At 44.8% G+C, this 27838-nt stretch overlaps 2 protein-coding genes and 1 pseudogene across 3 annotated transcripts in view; 1 reads left to right on the top strand and 2 right to left on the bottom strand.

The window, feature by feature from the left end:
• Nucleotides 1–4339, bottom strand: part of CDH17 (cadherin 17) — a 100398-nt gene extending 96059 nt beyond the window's left edge. The window contains exon 1 of the mRNA XM_036933149.2: nucleotides 2334–4339. The gene's annotated coding sequence lies outside the window, so the exon portion shown is untranslated. The remainder of the gene's footprint in view (nucleotides 1–2333) is intronic.
• A 1727-nt stretch (nucleotides 4340–6066) lies between these two features.
• On the bottom strand, nucleotides 6067–17603 carry GEM (GTP binding protein overexpressed in skeletal muscle). 2 transcript variants are annotated; one of them, XM_036933180.2, is made up of 5 exons: nucleotides 17452–17603; nucleotides 15778–16117; nucleotides 9549–9625; nucleotides 8558–8762; nucleotides 6067–7450 (listed from the first exon to the last, which is right to left on the bottom strand). In XM_036933180.2, the coding sequence occupies exons 2-5, from the start codon at nucleotides 16106–16108 to the stop codon at nucleotides 7173–7175; spliced, it is 891 nt and encodes a 296-aa protein (XP_036789075.1). In that variant the 5' UTR covers nucleotides 16109–16117; nucleotides 17452–17603; the 3' UTR covers nucleotides 6067–7172. The 2 variants fall into 2 exon arrangements, with proteins under 2 accessions (XP_036789075.1, XP_036789068.1); XM_036933173.2 differs by having other exon boundaries at nucleotides 17296–17585.
• Nucleotides 17604–22053: 4450 nt separating this feature from the next.
• Nucleotides 22054–27498, top strand: LOC118935908 (protein maelstrom homolog; annotated as a pseudogene).
• The last annotated feature ends 340 nt before the right edge of the window (nucleotides 27499–27838 follow it).

The following is a 27838-nucleotide window of genomic DNA, read 5'->3' as shown; positions in this document are numbered from 1 at the left end:
AATTTTTGAGCTTCATCATCAGCCAGGGACCTTGCTTTGTATGCATTTCCCCATTTTTTTCCCTGTAAAAACCTGTAAAGTAGATCAATTCTTAATTCATTTACTCAACTTCTTCATTCAGATGAAGAAACTGAGCTTGAGGAAGATGAAGTTATTTGCCCGTTACCCATCTGGACACACATGGAGCCGGGGCTCAAATGCTGCTGGACTCCAGAACCCACCCCTCTCTCAGCCATTTCCCCATCTTTGCATCCCCCTTTCCCAGGGCTGCACAGTCCACATCTGCCTTCAGTCACAAAAGAGGGGGATTCTTTGTGTCCTCTTCTTTCCTGTACTCACAACTATAACCAGAAGCACCTGTGAAACCCTACTGTCCCATTTATCAGCTGGGTGGTGTGCTGTTCTGCATAAAAGCAGGGGAATGGACAAGGTCACTATCAACCTGATTTTTTATGAGTCAAATGTTATCTTCAATAGTTGAAATAGCGTTTCTCATTGCCTAGCCTGTACAGAGACTCTCAAAGGCACAATAAAGGAAATCAAGTTAAGAGTTCCCTTCTTTGGCTGCCTGAAGAGATAATATTGGCATTTTCCCATCTGCTAATGTTTTTTTAACTGGCTTTATATATTCTAAGAGACAATGATCAAGGCCGGTCCAATACATCGGCAAAGTAGGTGAGTGTCATGGTGGGATCCAAGCGGTGAGCTGGGTAGGCACTGAGAGACCCACCCACACCAGAAGATCTCACTCACATGCCGGGTCAGCCTCACACCTGTCATTCTCCCTCAAGCATTGTTGGAACCATTGATGTGCAAACAAGGCCTAATACCACCTCATCTATGCATAGCACCTTTTAATCTTATACAAATTTGAAAACTCTTTAGACATTACAAATCACATTTATTTCATTCTGTCATTTAAAAAACCCTGTGAGGTTGATATCACTTTTCCTATCTTACATGTGAAGATTTTAAAGCTCACTAGTAATTAGCAAAGCCAGGACTAGTATCTAAAGCTTTGAACTCTAAGACCAGTGTTCTCTGGATGCAAGATATGTGCACCTATCAACATGTCTTACACAATTCCTTCACCTGCCAGAAGCCTGAGCCTAGGACAGGTAAGTTTTGATATGTGTACTGAGAAGAGCCAAGTCTGGTTTGAACTGATCAACTGGGCATTGGCCGAGAACCCAGACACAAACCCTAACACAAGCAGGTGCCCCAGGTCCTGCTTCTCTTTCTGTCTGCACTCTGCCTTGACCTCCCCACGTGGCCCCTCAATGTATGCTGGGCTGTGCACTTTTCCAAGACTGGTGGGGAGCCCTTCTCTATTTCAGTTTCTCTTGCAGGCCATCCATCGACTTAACAAATGTTTAACAAAGTCATAACAATTAGCTGCTACCATCCTTATGGACAATAACCTTGACTGAGACTCAGCTAACTCAGACATGGCATCCCCCAGCGCTAAGTGAAGGGCCAACTGGGGTGTACTGTTCAGGCCCCCGGCCGGCCTCCTTGGGTCACATAATCAAGACAGCTGGAGGCTCTGGTTTCACTTTTTTTCCACCTCAGCTCAGACCTACTTTTGCCCAGTCATCCCTCAAATAAGCCAAGCTCCTCACACTGCTGGTCCCAAATACTGAAACACATGATGGCAGGCCACCAGCTCCATCTTATAATCAAATAGATGAATCACAAGGCAATTTCCTTTGGATTTGTTTAATAGGATTTCCATCCCTACCTCATTGCCTTGTCCAGCCTGATGTTTATAAAGAAAAGAAATGACTGCTTTCAAGTATACCCGATTGCATTTTTAAATCTCATAACAGCTGACTGCTTGAGTTGCACCTTTGCGGCTCTGTGCCTGGCCTGTCTACCACACACTCGCTCTTCCTTGGGGTTTGTGTGAGATACTCTTTGCTAACAGTCACATAAGGGCTGTAATTCCCTCATCAGACATTTATTTTAAAACATCTGCCATCTGTACTACATTTGATCCCTACCTTTAAAGGAGGCTGGTGTAAACGTAAATGTGTGTGTGTGTGTGTGTGTGTGTGTGTGTGTGTGTGTGTGTGTGTGTGTGTGTGTGTGTGTGTGTGTGTATGACTCCCAACACCTTTCAAGAAAGTGCCCTCCAAAACTGTTTCCGATTACCCACAAGGCAGCCAGATTTCTCCAAGTCAAAACAACTGCCTTAGGGCCTCCAGGAGGACTTCTTAGTCCTACATTTCAATTTGTCTAAAAGCCTCACAAGGGGGTAGCTTCTCTACTCCCTTGATTCAAAGGGTTAAAAACAAGCACAACAGATGAAGGCACATTTTTGTTTGACTTACTTGAGCATAGTCCCAGCAAACTTAAATTACAACCCATCTTCAGTCTCAGAAAGGGCCTGCACCTCTTAACTACTCAGGTTCCTTGGCAGATGCTGAAGTAAGACCACGGGCAGCAGCCCTGTTTTGGAATAACCGAAGAAGTGCAGCAGGATGAGAGCCCGTTCGCTATTTTCGCTGTAGTGCTCTGCCTACTTCTCCTTTACCTGTGAGGCCTCTCATCCCCAACTCTACCCACTTCCTGACACACACCTCTGGACACACACACATGCACACACACATTCACATGCACACACATGGCAGCACTCCTTGGCTAAAAAGCTCAGGTCTCTGGTTTGCGTGCATTTTTCCCTAGCCACATTCTGAGGAAAGCAAGTCCAGTATTTACTGCCATATTCCCTCAGGAGTTACTCGACAATTCGTGGTGGTTTAGGGTCTGTTGCTCTGTGGCTATTTTCCAGGCAGTCCCAAGTCCACACCCTCATTCCAGAGTGATCCTGTAACCAGGGCCTGCCCTAACCCTTGGGCCTGACCGGCTGTGCTACCCTTTTCCCTCTGTCATGTGCACTGCTCTCAGGCTGTGGGAGGCAGCGGGCCTCATTGCACTCCTTGTCCAAAACCTTGACCACTTCCAGTTCTGTGCACTCAGTAGGCCCAACCCACACACCAATGGACTTTCTGAGCGGATGTCTCCCGACAAATGACTTCCTTCCTCTGCCTGCAGCCATTACTCAGGACTCTAGGCGAGGTGCTGGCCCTTCCTCACTGGTCTCCTGGAGGGGGTCCCATGCCTTCTGGCTTCAGTCAGGTCAGTTCTCTCTGGACAGTGTCCAGAAGCAGCTCCACTGATCCATCACACCCCTGTTTGGAAATATTCAAGCACATGCACTGCCTCCTGAACCAAGTCATACTGAGCCTGGAAACATGCGTTCTACGACTGCACTCCATCTGGTCTTTGGGTTTACTCACAGCCCATCTCTTGGATAGACAATAAATTAAGCACTTTAATCCTCATGATAATGCTTTGAGATGGCTTATATCCTTGTTTTTCAGATGAAGAAATTGAGGCTTATAGAAGCTAAGTAAGTTGCCCTAAATAACTCAAAGTACTCTATTTCCTAGAGTGGCTGACATTTACCATAAAATTGGTGGCTTAAAACAACGTGTTCTCTTGCAGTTCTGGCAGCTAAAGACCTACAGTCACCACACTGGCAGCGCCACACTCCCTTGGAAGGCTTCGGGAAGAGTCCTTTCTCCCGCCTCCAGCTTCTTGTGCTCCCAGGCATTCCTTGGCTTGCAGCTGATCGGACCAGCCAAGCAAGGAATTCTTTCCCCTACCCAAGCTCCAGCTGCCTTACTTCACGTGTCTCTGAGGGCCCTTTCTGTCTCCTACCTCACATTCTGGGTTTTTGTGCAGTTGTCCTCATTCACCACCATGTCCACTTCCCACCAGTATATCCAACTCTACCATAAGCTTCTGAAAGGCAAATTGCCCTGTCCCAGCGCGTAGTCTGCACAGCGCCTTGCCCAAGCAGGAGCGCCATAAAGTTAGCCAAGTGGATTCACAGCCGTCTGCTTCTTTCCCTGTACTGAATAGTTCAAGCATTAGTGAGCAAAAAGGTAGGATGCTTAAAAGCCGACTTTTCTCCAGTGTTCCCACTTCCCCAAAACGGAATTTTTAGCAATAGTTTAATTTACTCTTCCACATTAAATCCAATCATTCTAACAGTAATTTTTTCCTCCATTTGAATTTTATCTAATGGCAGCAAATCTAGTCCCCTTCCAGGTATAATCTTCCAAGTTTTTTCATTTTATTCACATTTTCAATGTCACCTCCTTTGGCTCTTTGGAACAAATTTACTGTCCTCAGAGTTCTGAGGACAAAGACAATGTCTTAGTCAGCATTCTATTTCTTGTACCCGATGGTGCCTGGATGCCCAGTAATGTCTGAAAAATCTATGAGGGAATGAAGGCATGAACGCCACATTAGAATAGAAGTAGTCAGTTCTTCTGGGATGGTAACTTTTTCAGCCTCACATCATCCTCACAACCCTGGTTTCAGCCTCACATCATCCTCACAACCCTGTGAAGATGATTTATTCCCATATCACAATGGGAAAGCTGAAGCTCACAAGGGAGTTCCTCCTGCTCACACATCTAGTAGGTGATGAAACCAGATTGAAACCCAGGTCTGACTCCAAAGCTGTGTCTTTTAACCAAAAAGCCACTGATGGGTAAATGTAGTAACCACATTATTTTTTCATGTGAAACCTTCATAAGAGTGTATATCAATCATACCTTAACAAAAAATTTTTTTTAAAAAAGCCACTGATTGGAATGCAACCTGCATTGTCCTGCCTGGCTGAGCTGAGAGAGTCCTAGTATGACAAGACTGAGCAGGTCCCTAAGTTGGCCATTTGGCTGGGTTTTGGATACTAGAAGATGCAAACAACTCAGTCACATCTTGACTCCAGTCCTAGCCTGGACACTCAACATCTGAATAACCTGGGGCAACTTAGTTATCACCCTGAATTTGTTTGAGTAAAATGGCCCAACAATGTGGCCATTGGGAAGATCTATTCAAGAAGAAACAATATAAAGTCCCCAAAATACACAAGGCACTGCACTGAAGGGAGCAGAGGGATAGAAAGGAAAAGCAGTGGTCCCTGATTTTAATGGGTTTCTATTCCAATTGGGTGAGACAAATATGGAAAATAATTCTAATTTTTGCAAAATGGAAGACACGTGACAATGAAACTGACATCCCTTGAGCTCTTTCAGTATGGCAGTTTAAAAGGTGGTTGTCTCACACAGTAGGTATTATTAGCAACCCCATTTTGCAGATGAGAAAACCAACTGTTAGAAAGGTTTAACCTTTACTCCAAAGACAAACGGATGTGAAATGGCACAGCCAAGATTCACCCCAGGCCTATGTAACCTGAGGCATATCTCCTCCCTGTACTGTTTCTTTGAGTAATTCAAAGATGCAAAGTATGTAGAGATGGAAACCTTTGCTTTCCACTTTAAAAGAGAGGGTGAATGGGCCAAGAGACTCAGCAGAGACACCTCGTAAAACTGTGCTGCTTTGGGTAATATTCAAGTCCCATGATTGCCACCATTAGCATGTATCTGATTACAAATTCAGAAAGATGAGAAGAGGAAAGAGGGTGTAAATAGGGACCAGAGAAGATGTGAAAGGGGAACCATGCCATTCAGAAAGTTCCGTTCCAGCAAAAGGGTTGCACACCACCACTGGATAGATGCTAGTGATTAATGTCAAACCATATTAATGTCAGAGAGGAGAATTTGGTTAAAGCCTTGCCTGACTAGATCTCAGGCTGCAAATCTCCAATTTCCTTTTTCCCCCCTTAATCCTCCATAATTTCCTCTAATGCTTTAGTTAAGCTTAGGACCATGAGCCTTCAGGGAGCAAAGCAAGGTCCATCTGTGCAGTCAGGAATTTGCCAAAGTAAAAGATCAATCTGGCTTTACTGTAACTTAGCATTTAGATGACCCCAAATACTTTCCAACTGTATTAGCCAAAAATAACTTTGCATTATTGTGAATCATTGTTCCAAAGGAGAGATGTTGGGGAAACTGCTTAAAACAAATAATGACTGGGCTACTGCTAATCAAAAGAAGAAACAAAATAATAGGTATGTTTCCTTAGAATGTGCTTGCTCTCAAAGCTATGTCAAAATAATCATACTGTTTGAAAAGGAAAAACATTTAAGAAGACCTTTTTCCCAAAGGTTTTATTTCTTTTATAAAAGACATAGGTAAAAACTTGCATATTCTGAAAAAGATAGAAAATGGTAATAAAATGGACATCTTTCTTACTAAGAAATATGTTCATAAATATGCTTTATCAAATGTTAAAATGGTTATTACTTTGCAAAATAATAATAAATAGAGCAGAGCTGTGGCATACAATGGTCAACCCAAAGACTGGAAATATTTATGCTTTGTGTTTTATAAAAATTCAGACCTTTGATTATACTTAAAAATTTGGCATTTTGCACTCTAGGTTATCAATAATTCAGATCTAAAAATGTTTTTATGATGTTCCTATGATTTTAAAAATAATGAAACATAAAAGGTGTTTTGACTAAGTAGAATTTGATTAAAATAATTTTCCCCTAAATGAAAAATTTTAAGACACAGAAATAAAGACATAATTGTTGAACCATAAGTGGTACAGGTTATCAGCTCCCAATTCTACAAATTTCTAGATCCCTAATTATGGGCACTGAACCAAAGTTGTTTGCTCAGCTTTAGTTTTCAGCAAGGGCCATCATTTCTTTTCACAGCTTGATGGAGCAATAATAGTCATGATCGTTATTCATGATCATGACCAGTTCTACAATCCTAGCTCCATGAATATACAAGGTGTAAAGCGAGTCATTCTCCCTCCTTTGAATAAATCCTCTGATGATTTTCCTGTATTTGTTTTATGACCCACTGGCCTTAAATTCATGTATCAGAACACTGGGCAAAATTTTAATAGTGAAAAATTCTTGTTCTAGTCATTCTTTTGCAGGCTTCAATTCTCTACTATCCAAGGGAGAAAGGAAACACATGTGAACACCAAACACATCCTCTCATGAGTCTTGGGTGTTCAAGTAACAAGGTCAGGCTATTCCTGTAAAGAAACTCTGACTCTTTGCAAAGATCTTTCATTTCCCATGCATTATGTCGCCCACGAGGCTAACATGCTAATTTCCAGCTGCAAAAAAGGAAGCCGCATCTAACAATCCTTAAGGATCCAATCTAATATAGATTATTGGTCCCACTGGCCTTCAGTGATGTCTATTAGGGGGACATCTGGATGACTCTGGGTGCCTAGAGCACAGAGAGATCATGGCAGGATTTGGACTTGAGCTTGAAGGCCATATTCTTGTTGTTTTTGGCCACGATCTTGCCCCAGAAGCGCCTGGCTTTCCTAGGGATGCTCTCTCTCCTTTTCTGGTAGGCGAGCCGCCGCTCATTCTTCTCCTTGCTGTCCCGCCGAAGGCGGACCTGCCGCACGATGCCCTCAAACAATTCCCTCACATTGTGCTGGACAGCCGCAGAGGTCTCAATGAACTTGCAGTCAAACACCACAGCACACGCTCTGCCTTCTGTTGAGAAGAGGAGAGAAGAAAGTCAGAGGGGCTGCAGAGTATGACCCTGCACAGCACACAGTTGGAGGACTCCTAATTTTAAACTCTCCCCCAGGTAACTCTAAGTCAGTCATATTTTTGATGGATATAGAAGGCCACTGTGACACATTTCTCCCCAAGGCATAAATAGAGGCAGAAAGTCTGACAGGAAGATTCCCAGAAGCAGAAGAGATGGGCTCTAGATCTGACCCATCATAAATTCAAATAAAAATATATGAAGGCCCAACTTCATCAAATACGGTAATATTAATTATAACTGTAAAAACCACAGTCTTAATTTATTGCACTTACTAAATGCCAGGAACTAGGTTAAATACCTCTTAAACTTTTTTTAATGTTCACAACAATCTCGAAAACTACATTATTACTTTCAGATAGATGAAGAAATGGGTGGGGGCTGGGGAGTCTTTTAAAAACATGAGAGAGTTCACACAGCATGTAAGTTGCAGACGTGAATTCAGGCCTGTTTCATTCTCAAGCTCATATTCTTAATTCTTCCTCCTGACTCAAGTTTCCTGCACTGAAAATAAGAAACCTGACATTTGGCTTTCCTCTCTTAATAAAAAGCTATAAAACTTTGATGAGATATTTTGAAAAAATGTTGAGGATTTCACAAATGTACAACACAGTTACAGCAAACTATACAAACAAGCCTTTCTGGAATAGTCTCAATTTTAAGTGTTCAGAGTTCCTGTCCTTCTTGCATAAAGATGCTACTTTTAATTCCCTGAACTCTTGAGATCTCCCTGGAAACTGGAAAGGACAAGGAGAAAAGGTTGGGGACCACCAGTAAATCCTTGAGCATGATATTTTCCCTAAAGGAATTGCAGGGAAAGCCTTGGGTATGAAGAAATTGGAATGTGCAGGTAGACCAGATGGACAAGGGGACAACGAGGGTAGAAATAACCTACTGGGAATGCATGGGTCAGAATATACATAAAACCCCATGTAGCATGTTAATGAGTCCCTGGCTCCAGCTTCATGAAAGAAGAAGGGAAGAGCACCTGTCTGAAGGAATATGCAGGGGGCCCCAGAGGATGTTTCCATGATAGCCGCTCCTTTTACCTGACACAGACACTTCTCGGCACCGCACCAGGTCACTTTTGTTGCCAACCAAAATGATGGGAATGTCCTCTGTCTGCCGGGCCCTGCGGAGCTGGATTCGCAGCTCAGACGCCTTCTCGAAGCTGGCCCGGTCTGTGATGGAGTATACAATGAGGTAGGCATCCCCAACTTGCATGCAGTGGTCCTGGAGCCATTCATTCTCCCCCTAATGAGACAAGAACTTCCATGAGCTCAGGTTAGCCTGATAAATGAGGCAGCAATTGGCAAAGAAACAATATGTACATCCTGAAGCACCCTTGCTTATTTGAGAAAGGAAGGAAACTTATTCCAGCTCTTCAGAATACACTGGTCGCCCATGCCCACAGGACGTCTGGTGGCTGTGAAGACTGCCAACCCAGAGAGCACTTATGCCAAAAAGATTTTTACTGTCCAATTCTTCTACAGCTCAAGTTGATAAGTTACATGACCACTCTGCCAAACAATATTTCCAGTTCCTATTGAAACTATCAAAAATGAGTCTTTACCAACTTCCAAAAATCTCTGCCTTTCCCAAGTGATGAAATTAAGGATCCTTTTGTGAGAATAGAAAGGTTCTCAGAGAACAGAAGGTCTAGTGTAGATGCTCAGAAGCCTAAAATCTTTAAAAAGCAAGTGTTGAGGACAAGTACTGAGAATGTCAATTTCATATAATGTGGTTTTATGTAGTTTAAAATGATCATCCACACTTTTTGGTACTTTCTCTAAAACAAATATACTTTCTTTGTATTTTTTTAATAGAACTAAAGGCAAATCACTGCAACTTGCTTGCTATTCAGAGCCCATTTGTGAATGATTTGTTCTTTGGAACAGTCTCATAATTCAAAGCTTTTAATAAAAAAAATGGGCCCACCTCATCTGGAACACCAAAAAGGGGCCAGGTCAGTCTTGCATCAAACGGCCTATCGGAAAGCAAGCCTTAAAGAAATTTACAAGAGCTACAGGCTCTGCATACCTTATTTTCCCACATGTCCAGAAGTATAATTGTTGCATTTTCCCCGTCAACAATCAATGTTCGCTCATATGTATCCTCTAGAAAAGAAAGAGAAGTGACATTGAAGTCAGGGAAACAGGCAACACTTTTATATAAGAGAGTCATGTAGAAAGTAAACTTACCAAATACACAATGAATTATGTAAATATACAGATATTCACAAAGGCACGTTACTAGTTTTTTTAATCACCTTCAAAACCATTCTACATATATTCCTCCAGTACTTACCAAGCAGAACTACATCTTCTAAATGTGTTATTGCTAAGCCACTTGAGATGAAAGGCATTTGTTTTTATCCTTCCTAGGCCTTTTATATAGGAAAACCATTTATGAGGATAAACTCACATTAGAGCTTTTGACTCAGATTCAATGGTTGATGCCATAAGAAAACACTAACTGCCCAGTGGCACTGTAAGCCCTGTTCATAAGCCTTACATGGGATTCCACTGAGTCTTTCAGTGGGGTGATTACTGAATATTCACTGGCAATTTCAGAAGATCTGAGCTCAGAGACATTTCTCCTCTTTTGAGATGTCCAAAAAAACCCAAGTGTCCCTGTTTGGGCTCAAGTTTTCTTCCTTAAAAAATACAGTTCCCTAGGAATAAACGGGCTTGCTTTTCCATCTGAGGTATAGCAGAAGTGTAGCCTCCAGCTCTACTAGGTAATGGAAACTTTCCTCCCTGCCCTTGGGCCCAGACTGAGTGTAGGTGAAGGGTGAATGCAGTACGCTGGGCCAGAGCAGCTCCAGCCCGAAAAAATTGGGACAGGGTGTGTGCGGGGCTAGGGAGGTGGGGGAGCATTGACTGAGCTAACTGGGATTTTTCCAAGAGGCATTCCCATCAACCCCATAAATTGAGTCTATCCCCACTCTATTTTCACAGTGAGGTTTCCAGTTTTGAATTTCATCACTTGAAAAATACGATTTTCTTAGAGATTTTTTGTTTGTCTTCCTGTTCCTTTTACCTGGAATCTGTTCCCTCAAACACCCAAAAGGCTTGTTCACTTACCTCCTTCCGGGAGAGGCATTCTTTGACCATCTATTTACAATTACAACACCTCTCCCTACCAATATTCCTTATTCCGTTCCCTATTTTTTGTTTCTTCATTGTGCTTGCCACCATCTAACACGCAATCCATTTAACCTACTTACTATTTTCTGTCCCTCTTCCTCCCCTCCCTGAACATTAAGGCACAGATTTGCATCTGTGCTGTTTATTGCTATGCCCCCAGCACTCCAGAGAGGACCCAGTGTGCTAGAGGGATTCAGTAAATATTTATCAAATGAATGAATGGATGGTAAACACGGCATTGTGGCTGTGAGCACAAGCAAACCTGAATTAGAATCTGGGTGCCATACCTGCTTACCTATGTGGCTCTGGACCACTTAAGCTCCCTGGGCCTCAGTTTCTTCATCTGTGAAATGGGATTGGTACCAGTTTCCATGCCTTAGGACAGTGTGACAGTTACATATATTAAGTCTGGGCACACAGCAGGAATGCAGTAAACGTCAGTGGTTACCATCACTTCTGAGTGGGGAGCAGTCTCTTGTCATGCTCAGCATTTCCTACTACAGGTAAATCCTAGCTTAAGAATGTTACATTGGGAGAAACAGGACATTTCCTGTTTTAGAATAGGCTTATAAAAAGCAATGGTCCTGGTTTAATGTTTCTTCATCTAGGAATTGATATCAGGAGAGGGAAAGGAAGGACAACGTGGACAAATGAGAAGCCAGTTAACAGAGTGTCCCCTCCTCCTGTAGGCATCATTATTCTCAGGTAATTGTTTCCACTGGGGGATTAAACACTGTTCTGCCCATTATGTGTACTGTCCACACTCTGCAGCATGAATGGGATCACAGCAAGATGCACTATTTGGCTTACTGAAGAGCAGGGCCTCGTGACTTCACAGGGGCAAATGTATGCAACCAAATGGGAATCACTGGGCCCCCCATACCCCCACAGAGCAGCACAGTGGAGGGTGGGGGCACGAGGCCGACTGACCTTTCCTACCTCAGAGCTTTCATCTTTTCTTTAAAATCCTTCCCTGTGCTCAGAAAACTAAGAAACACACTTTCTCTGCCCTCAGCCCACCACTTACCACCCAGAAGCAGGTACAGGGGACTCTGGACTCCCCAGATGTTCAAATAGGAGCTTACTGCATTCCAACAGCTGAAGGGAAAAGCCAACTCTAACTTTCCCTTGGTTTGAGAAAGATCAGAACAAGTCTAGGGAAAAACTGGACTAAGGATTACAGCTATGAAAGCAGAGCCAAACTGCTTGCTTTCTGGAAGGTTCCTGACAGGATCATTCCGTCAGGACTTGCTTTGCCTGAAAAATCACTGTGTTGGAAACCCAGGAGCCTAAAGCAATCCTCTCCGCCCTGCTTCCCAGCTCATGCCCCACACCCGGTCTATATACGCCCTCTGGCTAGACGCCGCAAGGATCCTTCAGACACACAGAGCGCCCCGCCTGAGGGCCTCTGCTCACCCAGAGAGGGCCTGTCTGCAACCAAAGCTCTAGCTTCTCCTCCTCCCTTAGTCACTTACCTTTTGGACTTTTCAAGTGCTCATAAGATGAGAGGGGAAATAAAGTAATATAAAACTCTGTAAGAGTCCTTTGAAATTTGTCCCTGGTTAACATTTGTGGAGAAGAGGTTGAGGCCTACTGGCCTGTATGGCTTTTCAGTAACCTGGGTCTGGGGCAGTCCTCATTTCTCCAGCACTTTTGGGGAAAGCTGTGGGAGTGTACTTACACCCTACAGCAAGAGAGATCATCCACATGAGATGGGGTGCAGTTTCTAGGATGGGGAGGTTGTGGTCAGAAGCCATTTTCCTTGGACTGGTGTACCTCCATTTCTCTTTCCTCACTTGACCCCCACTGTGCGTGGAGGGCCCTGTGCCCACTGCTGGCTCAAACACAGGGTGTGGAACCTTACAGGAGCTCTCCCACATGCTGGAACCAGTTCCTGGAGCCCCTCAAAACTTTTGAGGCTCCAGCATCTCTCTCCCATAAAGCTCGCCAGTGCTTTCAGCTTTCACAGCCCAAGGGAAGTCAGTCCTCTGCTCTAGAGGCTGAGGCCTCCTCTGCCTACCTCACAAGGCCCCAGGCAGGAGTGCCCAAAGTGGATGGGGACTACAAGCAATGGAAGTACCAGTTTTTAAGACAGGCCCAGGGAAAGGAGATGGGAGATTCAAAATCGCCACCAACTAGTGTTCATTCCATACTTACTATGAGCCAGGCACTATGCTACGTGCTTAATATACTTTATCTCCCTTAATCTTCTTAATACCCTATGAGGCAGGAATTGTCCCTCTTGACATAATGAGGCAGCCTGAGCAGATGACCCAAGAGTGCCCAGGTGGGTCAGTGTCAAAGCTGCGGTCCAAGCCCAGTGGCCTGCAAGTCCAGTGCTCTCTCCCGTCCTTCCTGTGTGCGGGCAGGATGCCTTCTCACCCATCTCAGGGCTGCCAAGTCCTAACTGGCCTAGGGTCCAGGTCAGAGACCACCTCTGCCGTGAACCTCTTCTCTGATTTCCACACCCAGAAGTAATCTTTTCTCCTCTATACTCCCACAGCACTGTCCTTGTACCTCTTCCAAGACACTTACCACATCCTATCCTGATTCATAGATGGTATATATCTAATCTCTGTTGCATACACTGGAAGCGTCTATAGGGAAGAAGCCCCATGACTCTTCGTATGTCCCCAGAGCTTCATCAAGTTCCACGCTATATGTTCAGTAACTGTTTAGGAATGAATGAATGAATGAATGGCATTACATGTGTACAGAGAGTCATAAGATTATTGCAATGTAACAGTAATAACATCCATCTTTATTAGGAGAAATAATGATGAGAGTATTATGTAGGGGTTTTTTTTTACGGTTAATGCTAAAAAAAGAACAATGTGGGGGCATGCCTCGGAAAGCCCTCCTCTTGGGGAACACAAAGCCAACCAGGGATTCCAACAGAGCCTACAGATAAGAGATGTAATCTTAGACAGTAAAAAATTAAGTTACCCAAATAGGACATGTTAATAAGATGGATCACCTGAGAAGCTACTTGTTGTCAAAGACTCTGAGGAGAAAGAAAGAATCCCCTCCCCCTGCCCCACTATTCAACAGAGATTTCCCAAATACAGAAGCCTACCATCCCAAATTCCAGACACAAGTGGGCTTCACACCCTATGCCTATGGGGATGCCACCCCACTAATCAACAAACATGTTTGAAAGTCTGCTACCTACCGACTTTTTCAATTCCTCCCTCTTCAAAAAAACAACAAAAACTCTTGGTTGATCTCTTCCTTATATTCCTCTCCAAAGTCCTGTATTGTTACTTCTTAAGGTATTATTTTACACTGCTCTGAATTATAGCCACTTAGCTCCTTCCTACAAGGGCATGGTGTTATATTACTCATCATCGAGGACCCCAGAGCCTAGCATAGAGCCAGACATGGGCTCATAACCAGAGCAAAGCACCACACGGCTTAACGACGTTTGGATGGTAAATCCAGCAGCTGCAGGCACAGTGAACAGACACAAGGTTTGGGTCCAAACTATAACTGGGTTTGAATTCTGGCCATACCATGGACTAGCTCTCTCTCTCTGGGAGTTCTTTGACTTCATAATTCTACACTTCTTCACCTGTAAAATAGGAATATTAATACCAAATGGTTTCAGTTTTTGAAAGTATCAGCAAAAAAAAAAACCTATGGGAAGTACTCAGCACAGTGCCGGGCATATAGCAGGTTCCCCATCAATGCAGAATGAGAACACCACTAAACTAAGATTACAAAACCCCAGGTTCTAAGCCCAGCTACCCCACTGTGTGATTCTAGATAAGCCGCTTGGCAACCCTGAGAGTTCACTTACTCACACGAGTACAGGACTTTTATGAGGACCAAAGTAAAAAGGTAGCAAATGTAAAGTACCCAGTAAGTGCCTCTCCCGTTGCAACTGTGCATTCTAGATGTAAGTTCCTCCCTCCCTTTCTCCTACAGCAAGTCATCCACCAGCCTTTACAAAGTAAGAGGAAACCAATTGTAAAATAATAATTCCCCCTTGACTCTATTTTCCCCTAGACATTTGTTTAGTTATAATCCTGCAGATTTCAGAAGCAAGATGAGATATCAATGTTCTATCGATGAGTCATCATTTATAGTCCCATTCAGGAGCTGCTCATGAAGCGGTGAACTCCCTAACACTGGAGACAGCCAGGAAGAATAAACATTTGGCTGAAATGGGCTGACAGCAATGAGCAAGGAGTAGGATTCCTATGCATCGAGTGGAAGGCAGAACTGAGTCATCACTAAGACATCTTCCAATTCTAGAAGTCTGGGATTCAGCTGTGAGTAGCAACCAAGAGTACAGATAGACTGTGCCACTTGGGCAAGCACTAGAAGGTTCTCCCTACATTTCCACAGCTGCTAACAGGGATGAGAAGCTACCCTGGTCATGTAAGGTGGAAGATGCAAGCCAAGGCCAAAAGACACTCTGTGAAAACCACTGACTTTTAGGATCCTATTATTATTGCTTCCCAGAATATAGTGCTATATGCCTTACATGTATTTGAAGACTTATATGTACTTTTTAGATTATCTCACCTCCAATCAGTTTTGGAAACAGGCAAGACAAATAAATATTTTAAATGAGATAGTACAGGTAAGATTGTCTTGAAAACTGTTAGGACCATACAAACAAATGTATCATCATTGTTATACTTCAATTTTTTAAAAATACCATACTATTTTAAATACAGATTTTAAACTACGTTATACTCTCGAAAGACCCTGATATTGGTGGAAACAAACTGATGAATCCATCTAGTTTTCAAAATGATTTGGTTTTAGGTATAACCACAGAAAAAGGCTGTGTCTACACTGAGCTCTTGAAAGGTTTAGGTCAGAGGTGGGATCCTGACTTTCTGGCTCTGTCCTCTTTAGTCAGTCTCCCCCAGTCCCTTTAGAACTAGAATCTAAGAAATTTCCCTGCTGATGCAGATTCTATCTATGAGCATTTTCATCTTCTTGTCCCGATGGCCAGTGCCAGGGCCCTTCTGAGGATTCAGCTCCCCAGCCAGTGCCAAGAATGCATAATCACAGCTCCCAGCTGTGCGGATAAATGACCTACCTGCCCACTCTGTCTGCCTGGACCACTGCTGATGAACAGAAGCCACTGGGGCTGGGCCACCTACCTCCCAGCACCTCGCAGTCGCTGTCCATGCTGTCATGCACACCTGCAAAGATGTTGGCCAGAGTGGACTTGCCCACCCCCTGCTCCCCTATGAGCACCACCCGGTAGTAGGTGTTCCCGGACTCGGAGGAGATGACGGAGTCTGTGGAGTCAGAGGACCAGCTCCGGCGGCAGTGGTCCTCATTGGTGGCAGAGTGATGGCCACGCTGGCTGTACCGGGAGGGCTCTTTCTGGACCATCAGATGCCTGCCGTCGGCCGGGATGCTCCAGCGCTGCTGCTGTGGCTGCGTGCCCACAGTGCCCTGGCGCATGGTGACATTGTTCAGAGTCATGGTCAGGGCCTGGAGAGCAAGGTGGCCAAGGTGTGCGCATTAGTAAGCATGAGCGAGAGTTCATTGGTCTCAAACACAGTCGTCTTCAGGGATATTTTATCAGATGGGGCAAACCTTAACATAACGAACCCCAATGAAACAGCTCCCAAACCAACAGGCTTTCAACTGGACACACCCACACACACTATTAACCAACTCCTCAGGCAGACTGTCAATCTGCAAAAAGAAAAAGTACCCTTAACATCACCCACTGCCCTTGGGCTTCCTCCTTGGGACCCCCAGTCAGAGCTAGCACAGAGGAAGCCAGAAAGAACCAACAGCCTCCAGGGTTGTCTTGAAAAGCAACACATTAATGGAGCCGGGGACCAGCTGGCCAGGTTAGCTGCTCTTGTCTAAACATGGCTCTTAATTGCACCAGCATCCAGCAGCTTTTGAGCCTTGGTGGGAAACATACGGCAATGACATCACTCCTCCTTGCAGGACTGGGCAAGTACTTATTGGAACTACCATGTTTAGTAAAGTTGCCCTGATGCTCTCCAGATGCCTGAACAAGCTATTATTTGGTGGGGGAGGGTAATTTCTGCTGGAGGTTTATGCCTCAGCTCTGCTCTCTTGCCAACAGATACCACGTTTAAAACATCCCAGCCCCAGGCCTTGTGGTTCTAGCAAGAAAATGACCTGCCTACCCTCAGACCTATCAAATTTGCAGAGAAAATGCTTCACTCTTATTAAACCACGTCCATTCTGAGAATTCTTTAATTCAACTCAGATTTCCAACTTTCTGAAGCAAATCAGAAGGCCAAAAACTCTGCCAAATGGCAGTCAAAAACTTGGCTACAACTTTCCCTGGTAAGACCCTCCCTTTGCCCGGAGGTCTGTCCTCCCAGGCTACTTGAGATAAGTGGAAGCGTTCTCATCTTAATCAGCAAGATCCACTTGTGAGAGTGAGAAATGCACAGACTCTCCACTTCCCACTCACCCCAACACGTCGGCCACTAACCAGCATGACTGGCCGGTTTTTTTATCTTAAAAGCAGCGCTTCAGTTGGCCGACTTGCAGTCAAACAACGAAAACTTAAGTATCACTGAGGGCTGGCTGCCCTCTGACCACACAGTCAGTAGAAGGAGGTGACTCTGCTACTGAATTGAAATAAGGAAACCTCTGACGACAAATGAAATACTTTGCACCTTTAACTCTGCCCCCGACCAGAAAGCCACAGCGCAGACAGCACGTTCAGGGATCTTCCTTCAACTTAGAAACTAGTTCTGCGGGCTGGGAACGCCCATTCCTTCCCCAGCCTCTCCCCGGCGTTCGATGGCCCCTTTCCGCGCCGCCCGGCTTACTTGGCTCGGCCGGGTGGGCGTCCGCGGGGCGGTGCTTCCGTGCGCCGTGCGCGCTGCGATCCTGGGGCCGCCGAGCACAAGGGAGCTCGCGCCGTGCCCGCCGTCCGAGCGCGCCGCCCGCAGCCGCCGCGGCCCCACTCTTTATAAAGAGCGTCGCCCGCCCGCGCCGAGCTTTTCCGTGACGTCAGCGCCCCGCCGGGAAGGGAGGCTCTGCAGTAAACTCCTAGTTGCAGCCGCCGGGCTAAATCAGTTACTCGCAGTCATGTGACCCCTCTCTCTCTTTTTAAAAAATAACAATTCAATCCCGGCCCCTTTATTCTGTTTTGCTTTATTTTTACCAGGTGAACACAGAAAGATGGAAAAATACACTAAATGCCACTAATCGCGCTTCCCAGCAAAGCACTTGCCAGCTCTCGGGATAAAAGATGGAGCAAGGGGAGGTTTGAATTGCAAAGCCCTGCTTTGCCAAAAGACAAAAAAAATAAGAAACAAAGAAAGAAAAACAGGGATCAGCTAGGCGCAAGCGGGGACTTCAGCCTCTAGAGTGAGTGGGTCTGCGGCTACCTTGAGTGGTCAGGGCTTGTTTAGCATCTTCTGCAAGGGAAACAGCCTCTTCCTGCCTCCTGGCACCTTGTCTGGAATGGGGAGGCAGAGGGGTCCCACACTGCTTTGTTCCCCTTCTCTGGCACGGACCCACAGAGAAGGGGCCAGAGAGAGGTGAGCAAAGGGAACAAGATCTTGAAAAGGGCAGTTCTGAAAAGTAACTTACTTAGGGATCCAAGTAGATTATGCTAAATACTCCCAGCCCTCCTGCCCTGGGCCAGGATGCTAAGGCTCCTCAATCAGGGGATTTAATCCTCGTCCCCATCAGCAGCATCTCTGTACCAGGCTTCCTGATACTGCTGAGCCTGGGCATGGTGCCAGTGCCTCCCAGCCATGGGGAGGAGCCCTGAACCAAGCAAAGGGAACCCAAGACCCCCATCCCCTACCCAGAGACTCCCCTGAATAAAGGGTACAGGATAATAATAAAAACAACTACTGCTACCATTTACTAAGTACCCCAGACTACCTATACTCAATAGGTAGGTGCTGTTAGGCCTGTTCTGTACCTCAATCCTTACTATAATTCTGCAAGGGAGATATACTGCTACCTCCATTCTATGTAGGAGAGAAATGATACTTGGCCAGAGAGCTTGCCCAAGGTCACACACAGTTTGTGTAAGTGGAAGAGTCAGGACTCAACCTTGTTTTCCTAACTCTTTGCAGGGCACCACCAGCTGAAGGGTTTCAGTGACCTCTTTCTGGGGACATGGTCATTTCCCAGACGCTGTTTGGAGATGACACTGGCCTTTCCAAAGCATCCATCCACTCTTCCAGCCAGCTTCTTCTCTGGGTTGGCTCACAGCTTGCGGAGGCAGCCAAAGCACCAGCACTTATTCCAGCCGCTGGACTGCTGTGATTAAAAACCCTTCTTGGTGACCCTGCAGGCAGTTATCTGCTTTGGGGATTATCCAAGTGACCAGCTGCTGGGACCTGGAGGTCCCAAGTTGGCAAAGGTGGGATCTTCAGAACAATGCAAACTTAGAGCTCCTTTAGTTCTAGGTGCCCTGGCTCCAATCTTCTGCTTATTTTATACACGAGGAAGCTGAGACCTGGAGGGATGACTGCCACTCAGTTAGTAGATGGCAGACCTGGAACAAGAAACTGGGCATCACACTTTCCTGGATGGTGCCCTTCGCTTCCATCAATTTTTCCTTCTGTGCTTAGCCAAAAGGGGTTGTCTGCAGAAGTGGGGAAAGGAGTAAGAGTCGGGGATGAAGGAGGGAGAGAGAGAGAGAGAAAGAGAGAAGGAAAATTATCCAAGCATATATCACTGACTCCATGCTAAAACACATGTAAAATAATTTGTGAGTTATTTCATAATTACCCATGCTTTTTCCATGTTGAGCTTCCTATTCTATCAACTGGTCTCAAGAAAAACATTTTGTGGCTAAAAACTAAGACTAAATCAGAGTTTACAAGCATATCATATAGCCTCTCAATTCTACTTCTGCCCATTAATAAGAACCTAAAATTCTTCACATTAATAAGAACCTAATTCTCTGCCTAGGTAATATCTACTATGAACTGCTTTTCATTGGTGTATTTGAAGCACACCAAAGAAAACAAACTCTAAAGATTGCGAAATGGGTTCAGGTCACTATTGATTGGGTAAGTACAGCAATGTTGTGTTTGAATTAAATAATTTAATTTTAGATTTCTTCTTAAATTTTCTGTTACACAAGAAGCCAGATGAGAAAACAACTACTTAGGAAAAGTTTCAACTGAATGACAGTTACCATTTAGACAAAAAGCGCAGTTACAGCTCACAGAAAGTACATTTGAGAGCCAAATCTTATCCAGCATTGTCCCAGCTGCCTCATCCAGGATTCAGCTCCATGGGACCATCTGAGGATATGGAAATGGAGAAAGAAGGTGGAAACAGGCATTTGGGCAAGTGGCAAATTCTGAAGAGGAAAAAATTGGCAGAATATTGTAGTTTCTTGCTCTCTGAATTATTCTCTCTATTCCTTCTGCTAGCATTTGAAGGCTTCCTCAGATTCCAGCTCACAAAGTATAGCCGGGAGACAGGACTCAAGCCAACAAGCCTGCCCTCACATTACTGAACACTGTGCATGCCTTACCGCACTGAGTCCTCTTATCACTGCAGCTAGCCAAGTTTTATAGTTGAAGATGCTGAGGAACGAGGTGAAATCACTTGTCCAAGGTCACAGATCGGCAGGCAGCAGAGCTGTGCTCTCCAGGGCCACAGTCTGAAGCTGCTCTACTTAGAGTCGGGGATACACTTCAGCACCATTCCCATGCTAGCCCCATCTCAGCCCACTCCCTTCCCAGCTATCCTAGCAAGAGGAGTTTTTATCTGATCAGCCAGAGGCCACGACCTCCACTGGCTACATGTAACCCACGGGCAGGGATTCTCCACTTGCAGGCATGAACCATGCTCTTCTCTTTTCTCCAGGTTCCCTGGGTGAGAAAGTCAACTTGGGGTTCCTCTGGGCCCTGACTTACCTCTCTGTCTCTGCCATTGTCACTCTTTCTTGCAGTGAATAGACCTGAGCAACCCAGTCCCGTGATTTCAAAAAGGGATGAAAGAGGGAGGAGAGAGGTAGGGAAGGAGTAGAACCTTTGACCAGAGCTGTGGGTTAGGACATCAGGGACCCTTCAACCAGTAATATAATATTACTTTGAAACTCATCCCTTAAAAACTGTAGGAGGGGCGAGATGATGAGGAGGCCCAAGATCTGTACATTCTTTGGTCTGTAAGACTACCCTAAAAGCAATGGAATCACCCACTCCATCTTTAACTTACCATACTCCCTCATCTGTCCCGCAGACACTGCGACCAAGGGCGTGCTTACTCGGGCCACCAAGTCAGTGCTACTCAGTGGCAAAGGTGACACCATCCCTATGCTTTTCCACCATCAAAAGGTGGATTATAGACTGGGCGGTGAGTGGGTGATAAAATTAATGGTTTTTTTTTCATTGCTTTTTAAATGTTTCTCTTTTCTCCAGGTTCCCTGGGTGAGAAAGTCAACTTGGGGTTCCTCTGGGCCCTGACTTACCTCTCTGATGCCTTTAGGCAGGTTCCAGTTCCCCAACATTCTCATTGCTCCCTATGTTTTCTACTCCAGCCAGCCTCGTTCATTCAGATCATCTACTTGTCCCCAAGGGCATTTGACTTTGTAACCCCTGAAAGGGTTAAAAGAAAAAGCAAGGCATCAGAAATGCAAATTCAATCCCAGGCCTTTCCTCCTCTCAGCCTCCCTGATGCTGGCATGTCACCAAACCCCAGAGGCCTTGCTTCTGTTGTTCTAAGAATGAAAGAGCTACTGAGTGTGGCAGTGCTCTGCCAGCCATGGAGCACTGTGTTAATTCAAGTGTGACTGTGAGTATGACCCAGGAATGAAGGACTGGAGCTAGGCTACCCGCCCCTGTTTTACTGCCTGTTAAGGCTCAAGTTCAATTAATCCAGCAGAATTCAGGACACATGAGACAGAGGGAGGAATGGTGGAAAACGTACTCGTATTGGTGTTACTAAGAAAAAATAATTAGCAAGGAGAGTGGTATGTTTAAGTTCTCTGTAAATGAACAAGGAGCTGGGGTCAACTACCCAACCCACCTAATAGGTCTCCACCAGCCCCAGAAGCACCCAGGAGGAGCTGGGTGGGAGGCAATGTGCAAAGCGTGAGCATGAAAAGAACCGCCTACCTCCTCTGGGAAGTCTAAAGAAGGAAAGAATTACTATATGGAAAATCATTGCTTTACAAAAGGAGAAAAAAGGCTCCAATTGCAAAATCAAGAGAGTCCTGATTAAGAGAAAATAAAGACCGAAGAAGAAAGGATGGCTAAGAATAACCTCCCTACAGCCAGAGGCCCGTGTGACCCAGATGGACCCTACCTCCAGCTGCATGCCCCTTTGGGCTGGCCCAGCTTCTCATCAGGCTCCTGCTGAGCAGATTTAATTTTCCATTGAAAAAAATCTTAGCTGTCACCCTTCCTCCACTCTCTCAGCATAACCTGCTGTAGGCCTTTACCGCTCCAATGGCAGAACTTGCTGGAGACCCTCCTCAGATTCTGCAGAGTAAGTGCAGATGTGCAGATGTGCAGAAGGCCATGGGAAGCCTCCTGAAGAAGGCAGCTGTTCTCTGCCCAGGTTCCCCCATTCATTCACACACTAAGCAACAAATTCTGAGCATCCACCTTATGTCAGGACCTGTTTTAATGGCTGGGGATAAGGTCTTCACACTCATGGAATTTGTGTTCTGGTGGGAGAAATAATAAATAAACAAACAAACAGGGATAGATGGAGGGCCCCAGGCATCAGAAGATGAAGTGATCTAAGCCAGGCAAGGTAAGTTCACCCCCTTTGCAAAGGATTGGGCTAAACATGGGCATGTGATCCTGATCTGGCCAATATGATATAAAGGGAAGGATATTTGGAAACTCCTGGGAAATAATTTCCTCACTAATAAAAAGAAGGCCATCTTTGCCGTCCTGCATTTCCTTCGCCGTGGGAGTACAGGTATGCGGAGAGCTCTATGCTGAAGCTGGAGCCACCACCTTGAGACCTCCAGGCAGCACATGGATGATGAAAAGCAAGAGCCTGGGGCTTTAATGACATCACTGACGTGCCAAAGAATCCTAGTCACCCTCCTCCAGACATTTTATCAGGGAATAAGCCACCATTAGTTAAGTTTTCTATTAATGACAGCCAAACAAACTTACAGACAGGTGAGTTTAACTCCTTAAGGAAAGTAGTAGAAAAACTGAATTTGGCAGAGCATATCATGTTCTCCAATCCAGCAAAATCAACTATAAAGCTGATATTTTGATCTCCATTTACCTGCCTATATATCTCAGTCAGTTTAGAGCTTGGAGAACAGGTTAGTGTTTATCACTCCCTCAAACCCCAACTTAATCAAAAGCGGAAGTCATATCTGATTTATTTACCACTATACAGCCTGTGTCTAGCACGGTGCCTGGCTAATAGTTGGCATTTAATAATTACATTGCATGAATGAATAAAGATGAGATTATTTCCAGCTAGAGGAACTGAGAAAGACCCTCAGTAGTATATTGTAGTGATATTTAAAATCAGCCTTTACATATAGTAAAACTCATAACATTCATGAGAATAATATCAACTAACATTTATTGAGATCTTTGCATATTCCAGGCACTGTGAGCAAGGTACTATCATAATGCCATTTCACAGATGACAAAATTGAAACATAGTTTAATTAACTTGCCTAAGGTCCCACAGCTAAAAAGTGGTGAAGTTAATTAAGATTTGAACCCCATCTTCTGATTCCAGAAAACATGGACTTCATCCAATAGGCCACTGGGAGCCATCAGTTCAACAATTCATCTCAACAGATTGACAGACCTCTTAAATGCCAGTCTCCAGGAATACAGTACATAAAAGACAGTCCCTGTACACAGTGGTTGGGAAGAAAAACTGAGGAGTTAATAATATTAATAGCTGCCCTTTACTGAGCTGAATATTTTGCTAAGTGATTTGCATGTATCATCTTATTTAATATTCTTAACAACCCTATGTGGTCATTGTTAATAATCTGTCCCCATTTCACAAATTAGGAAACTGCGGCATAAAGATATTAATTAAGTTGCCCAGGATCACCCAGCCCAGTGATGGAACTGTTATTTGTAGCCAAGCAACTTGACTTCAAGAGAGTCAGAGCTAGGAATCTAAATCCATCACTGCAAAACAACAGGACAGCTGCTGCGCGGCAGCAGGAGGCAGGTGACGAGCTACGCCTCAGTGGGTCAGAGAACACTTCACAGAGAAAACTTCAGTCTGAGTTTTTAAAGAATAGAAGCACGGAGAGAAACTGGATGGTGTGTGTGTGTGTGTGTGTTCACACAAGTGTCCTGTGCAAATGCACACACCACCACTTGAGCAGGAGCCAGGAAATACGAAGCATCCCAGTTAAAAAAAAAAAAACCAAAAGCAAATGCAAAGCCTCAGAACTATGGGCATTTGGGGGGGGGTCACAGGTAATTTAGGGTGGCTCAACAGCAAGAAAAGCGTGGGAGGAATGAGAGATAAGACGGTCAGGGTCCTCTGCAAATTCTGAGCTATGGCGGGTATATGAGGGCATAGTGCTCTGTTTAGTCCTCTCCCAGGAACACAAAGTGCCAGCAGGAGCTCAGGCAATAGAAGGTGGGGAGAAACCTTTCAAGGTACAGGAGCAAACAAGGAGCAGCCGGCGCAGTCACCTGGAGGGCTGGTGAGATGCAGGTGCCATGACACCAAGGTGCACATCTGCCCCTTCCCATACAAGGGCTGAGAGGTTCCCACAGTTTTTATGAGGGAACAGCTCCATAAAATGGAGCAAAGACGCTCATGAGCCCTCCTGGCTGAGCTCCCAGAGGTAGCAGGGAGACCTGGGATCCACCAGGACCCCCCAGACCACCCAGGAGGGATAGGCCTCCACAGTGCCACCAGCTGGAGCAGGGAGAGGCTTCCTGCCCAAACACCCACCCTCCATTCCAGGGTGCATTTCTCTTCCCCACACCCTTCTTCACTCCTCCCAAATCCTTTGTCCTTGGTCTACGCTATTTTTCTGAGCATCCAATACACAGCAAGTATGGTCTGTGTTCAACCAGAGAGTCTCATCTATACCCAACGCAAACCTCATGGCTGGTTGGGGAACAGATGTTTCCACCCATTAAAACTTACATGAAAACTGTAAATGTTCCTCTGACAAATGAAATGAGTAGAAGCCTCCAAGAAACTGTGAAATCATCTCCCCTGGGGAATTCAGCAGGAGCAATGCATGACCCAGTGGCAAATGCACTTGCCATTTTTCTTTCAAAATTAAAGCACAATCTGAGGTAGAGGAAAGCAAGCTCCTTGCAAGTGAAACATAGACCCAGTATTCTTAGCTATGTTTCCACACCTTGAGCATTAAGAAACTGCATAGAAAAAAATACCATCATCATAATTTATACCCTAAAGAATTTTTATTAGGTGTCTATTCATTTGTGTACTCAGATTATATAATTTAATATGTTGTTAGGGGTCAGATTTTATATTCTGCTTTTTGTGCCTTCAAACTGACATTGATAAAAGCTATTTTATCCAGTTGCTCAATCAATAAATTTTGATGGAGGACTTCTTAGGCATTGGCCCAGGTGCTAGGCTCCCAGATACACAAATGAAAGCCACACAATCACTGCCCTCAAAAAAGTCACAATCACTGAACCCAAATTTAGTACTGAAGTGTCTGTTCAAGTCAAGTGTTTGTTCAGGAAGGCCAAGGCCTATCAGCATGGATAGGCAGGAACACAGTGAGGCTTCAGATGGGAAAAGGGGGAAGGTACATGGGGCCCCCCATTCCTACTACACCAAGACAGCCTCTGCCCTCCAAGAACATGGACATATAAAAGAGTAATGAGAAGAGAAAATAACAGAAGTCTCAAATAGAAATTAGTATTTGGTGTTTAAAAATCTAAGTCCATTAGTTCCACTCTCCTTTATCATGTCAGATTCTCCAGGTATATTTGTTAGTACCTTCTAGGTTGCAAAAAAATGACATATACTTAACTGGGAGCTTATTGTAAGAGATAAGCTAGCTGCCCCGCTGGGAGTCAGGGAGAACACAGGCTCACACAGGCGACCATACCTGTGCTATGTCCTCACGGGCACTCTTCACTGAAGAAACTGGACACTACCTCAAGCCATCTTACTTTTTAAAATGGTGATATATATTACAAAAACATACATATCTTGAGGCCCTAAGGGACTTCTTTGTGTGATCAGAGCCAGGAAATGAAAAGGTAGCAGAAGCCAAGACCCCTGCATTGCCTCCCTCCCTCTCTCCACATGGCCTCTCCACATCTGCTTCTTGCTGCACATCTGTTTCTTTCTTTTCTCCACACACTAGCTTTGTCTGCTCACCCCACAGGTCCATGTCCCTTAGCCCCAGTCACACCAGACACACGGTCTCTCAGTTCCAACTCCAAAGTCCCAGGAAAGAGCATCTGATTGTCTCAGCTTGGATGAAAATGCCACCATCGGTCCAATCATCTGAGGCCTGGAGGGTGGGGCCTTGTAGCACAATCATGGCTGCCACAGAGGAGCCTTAAGAGTGTGAAAGAAGGGCATTCTCACATGAAAGGGGTGCTATGAACTGAACAGCACCAGAAAAAGTGTCTACTAGTCTTTGGCTATCTTGTCATCTCTCCCTTCCCTTGCTCCCTTGCTCCCTTGCTCTGTGACTGAGCACACTGTTCATAGTGACCTAGGTATGGATAGTTTCCACCACATTCACTAGGTTTCTCCCTTCTCTTATTCTGTGCACCATGGCATCTGCTTACCCACAGCTACTATTGTTTTGTGCCTTCTACACACTGCCTGTCTCCATGTCTCTGGTTCTGTCCCACTTTAGTGTCAGCATCTCTCTACCTAAATGGATTTCACTCTCCCCAGAAGTAGACTTGATTGGACCTCAACTGACCTGTAGCTCTCTCTGGGTTAGCCATGAATCTATCCTGGTCCCATCAATCCTGGTCCTATCAGCTGTGGCCAGGGTAGAGACATCACAAGGCTACAGAATAGAAATATGATGTGTCTGTCTCTTTTAAAACTCCCATTGGTTCTCAGTGATATATTCTTTCCTCTTATTTCATGTTTCTGTGTTACATTTCTCCATAATTTATGGCAAGAATTGAGTCACTGTGACATCTAATATTAATTAGCTTGTATTTCTCAGTGCAGGGCAGGAGAGAGAGTATACTGCTTGTCTCTACTTGTTTAAATAAGCAATTTACAGAGGACTTTGCAAGAAAAATCACAGTCCTACCACCAAGATTGTAAGGCCTTAGTCACCAAGAAGCTTCTCACTGTGGAGGATCTCGTAGTGGAGATCAACCAGCAAAAATTTCTCAAGGAGCCCTCTAAGACCTGGGTTCAGAGCCTCCTAGATGTGGCCATGTGGGATTATTCTAGCAACACAAGGTGCAAGTGGCATGAAGAAAATGACATTCTTTTCTGTGCTTTAAGCTGTTTACAAGAAAATCGCGTACTGCATCAGTAACTCCCTGGCCACTCTCTTTGGAATCCGGCTCACGGAGGCTCACGTTGCACTCCAGGATTATGAGGCCAGCAATAGTGTGACACCCAAAATGGTTGTACTGGATGTGGGGTGTTACCAGAAACTAAGGGTCGAGAGTCCAGGATTCTCTAATTTCCACTCTCCTAATCCAGAACAAAGAGCAGACACACCCACTGGTGACTACCCATCAGGGGTGAAAATTTCTAGCCAAAGCAGCAATGTTCGGGGAAGAGGAATCACCCGCTTACTAGAGAGCATCTCCAGCTCCTCCAGCAATATCCACTGATTCTCCAACTGTGAGACTCTGCTCTCACCTTACAGGTCCCCAAACGATGGATACAAATCTTTCTGTTCCTTATCTTAATGATGGTGCTTTTCAATTTCTAGAAAAATAACAGGCCCAACTTCCCTTAAAAGAAGTTGGAGAAGATATTTGCATTTTTGCTTTTTTCTTGAGGACTTGTTCTACTTCCTGACTGTCTGATGGAAATGTGATTAAAGTTTTGAGTTCTGTAACAACAACAACAACAAAAAAAAAAGTCACCAAGAAGCAAGGGTAAAGCACTGTCTGCTTCTGCTTTTCGCAGAAAAAAGCTATAGGCTCAGCAGTTTTCCTCAAAAAGTACCATGACTTTCAAGCACTTAGATGATAGAATATCTATCCTGTTTCCAAATACTCTCTAGACATAAAATGAGCTTCTTAGGAATCTCTATGAGCACTTTGCATGTCAAACAGTAACTATTTT

Source organism: Manis pentadactyla, chromosome 3 (assembly GCF_030020395.1).
Source record: "Manis pentadactyla isolate mManPen7 chromosome 3, mManPen7.hap1, whole genome shotgun sequence".
Lineage (NCBI taxonomy): Eukaryota > Metazoa > Chordata > Mammalia > Pholidota > Manidae > Manis > Manis pentadactyla.
Note: the sequence above shows the minus strand (reverse complement) of the source record. Positions and strands in the feature narration are given on the sequence as shown.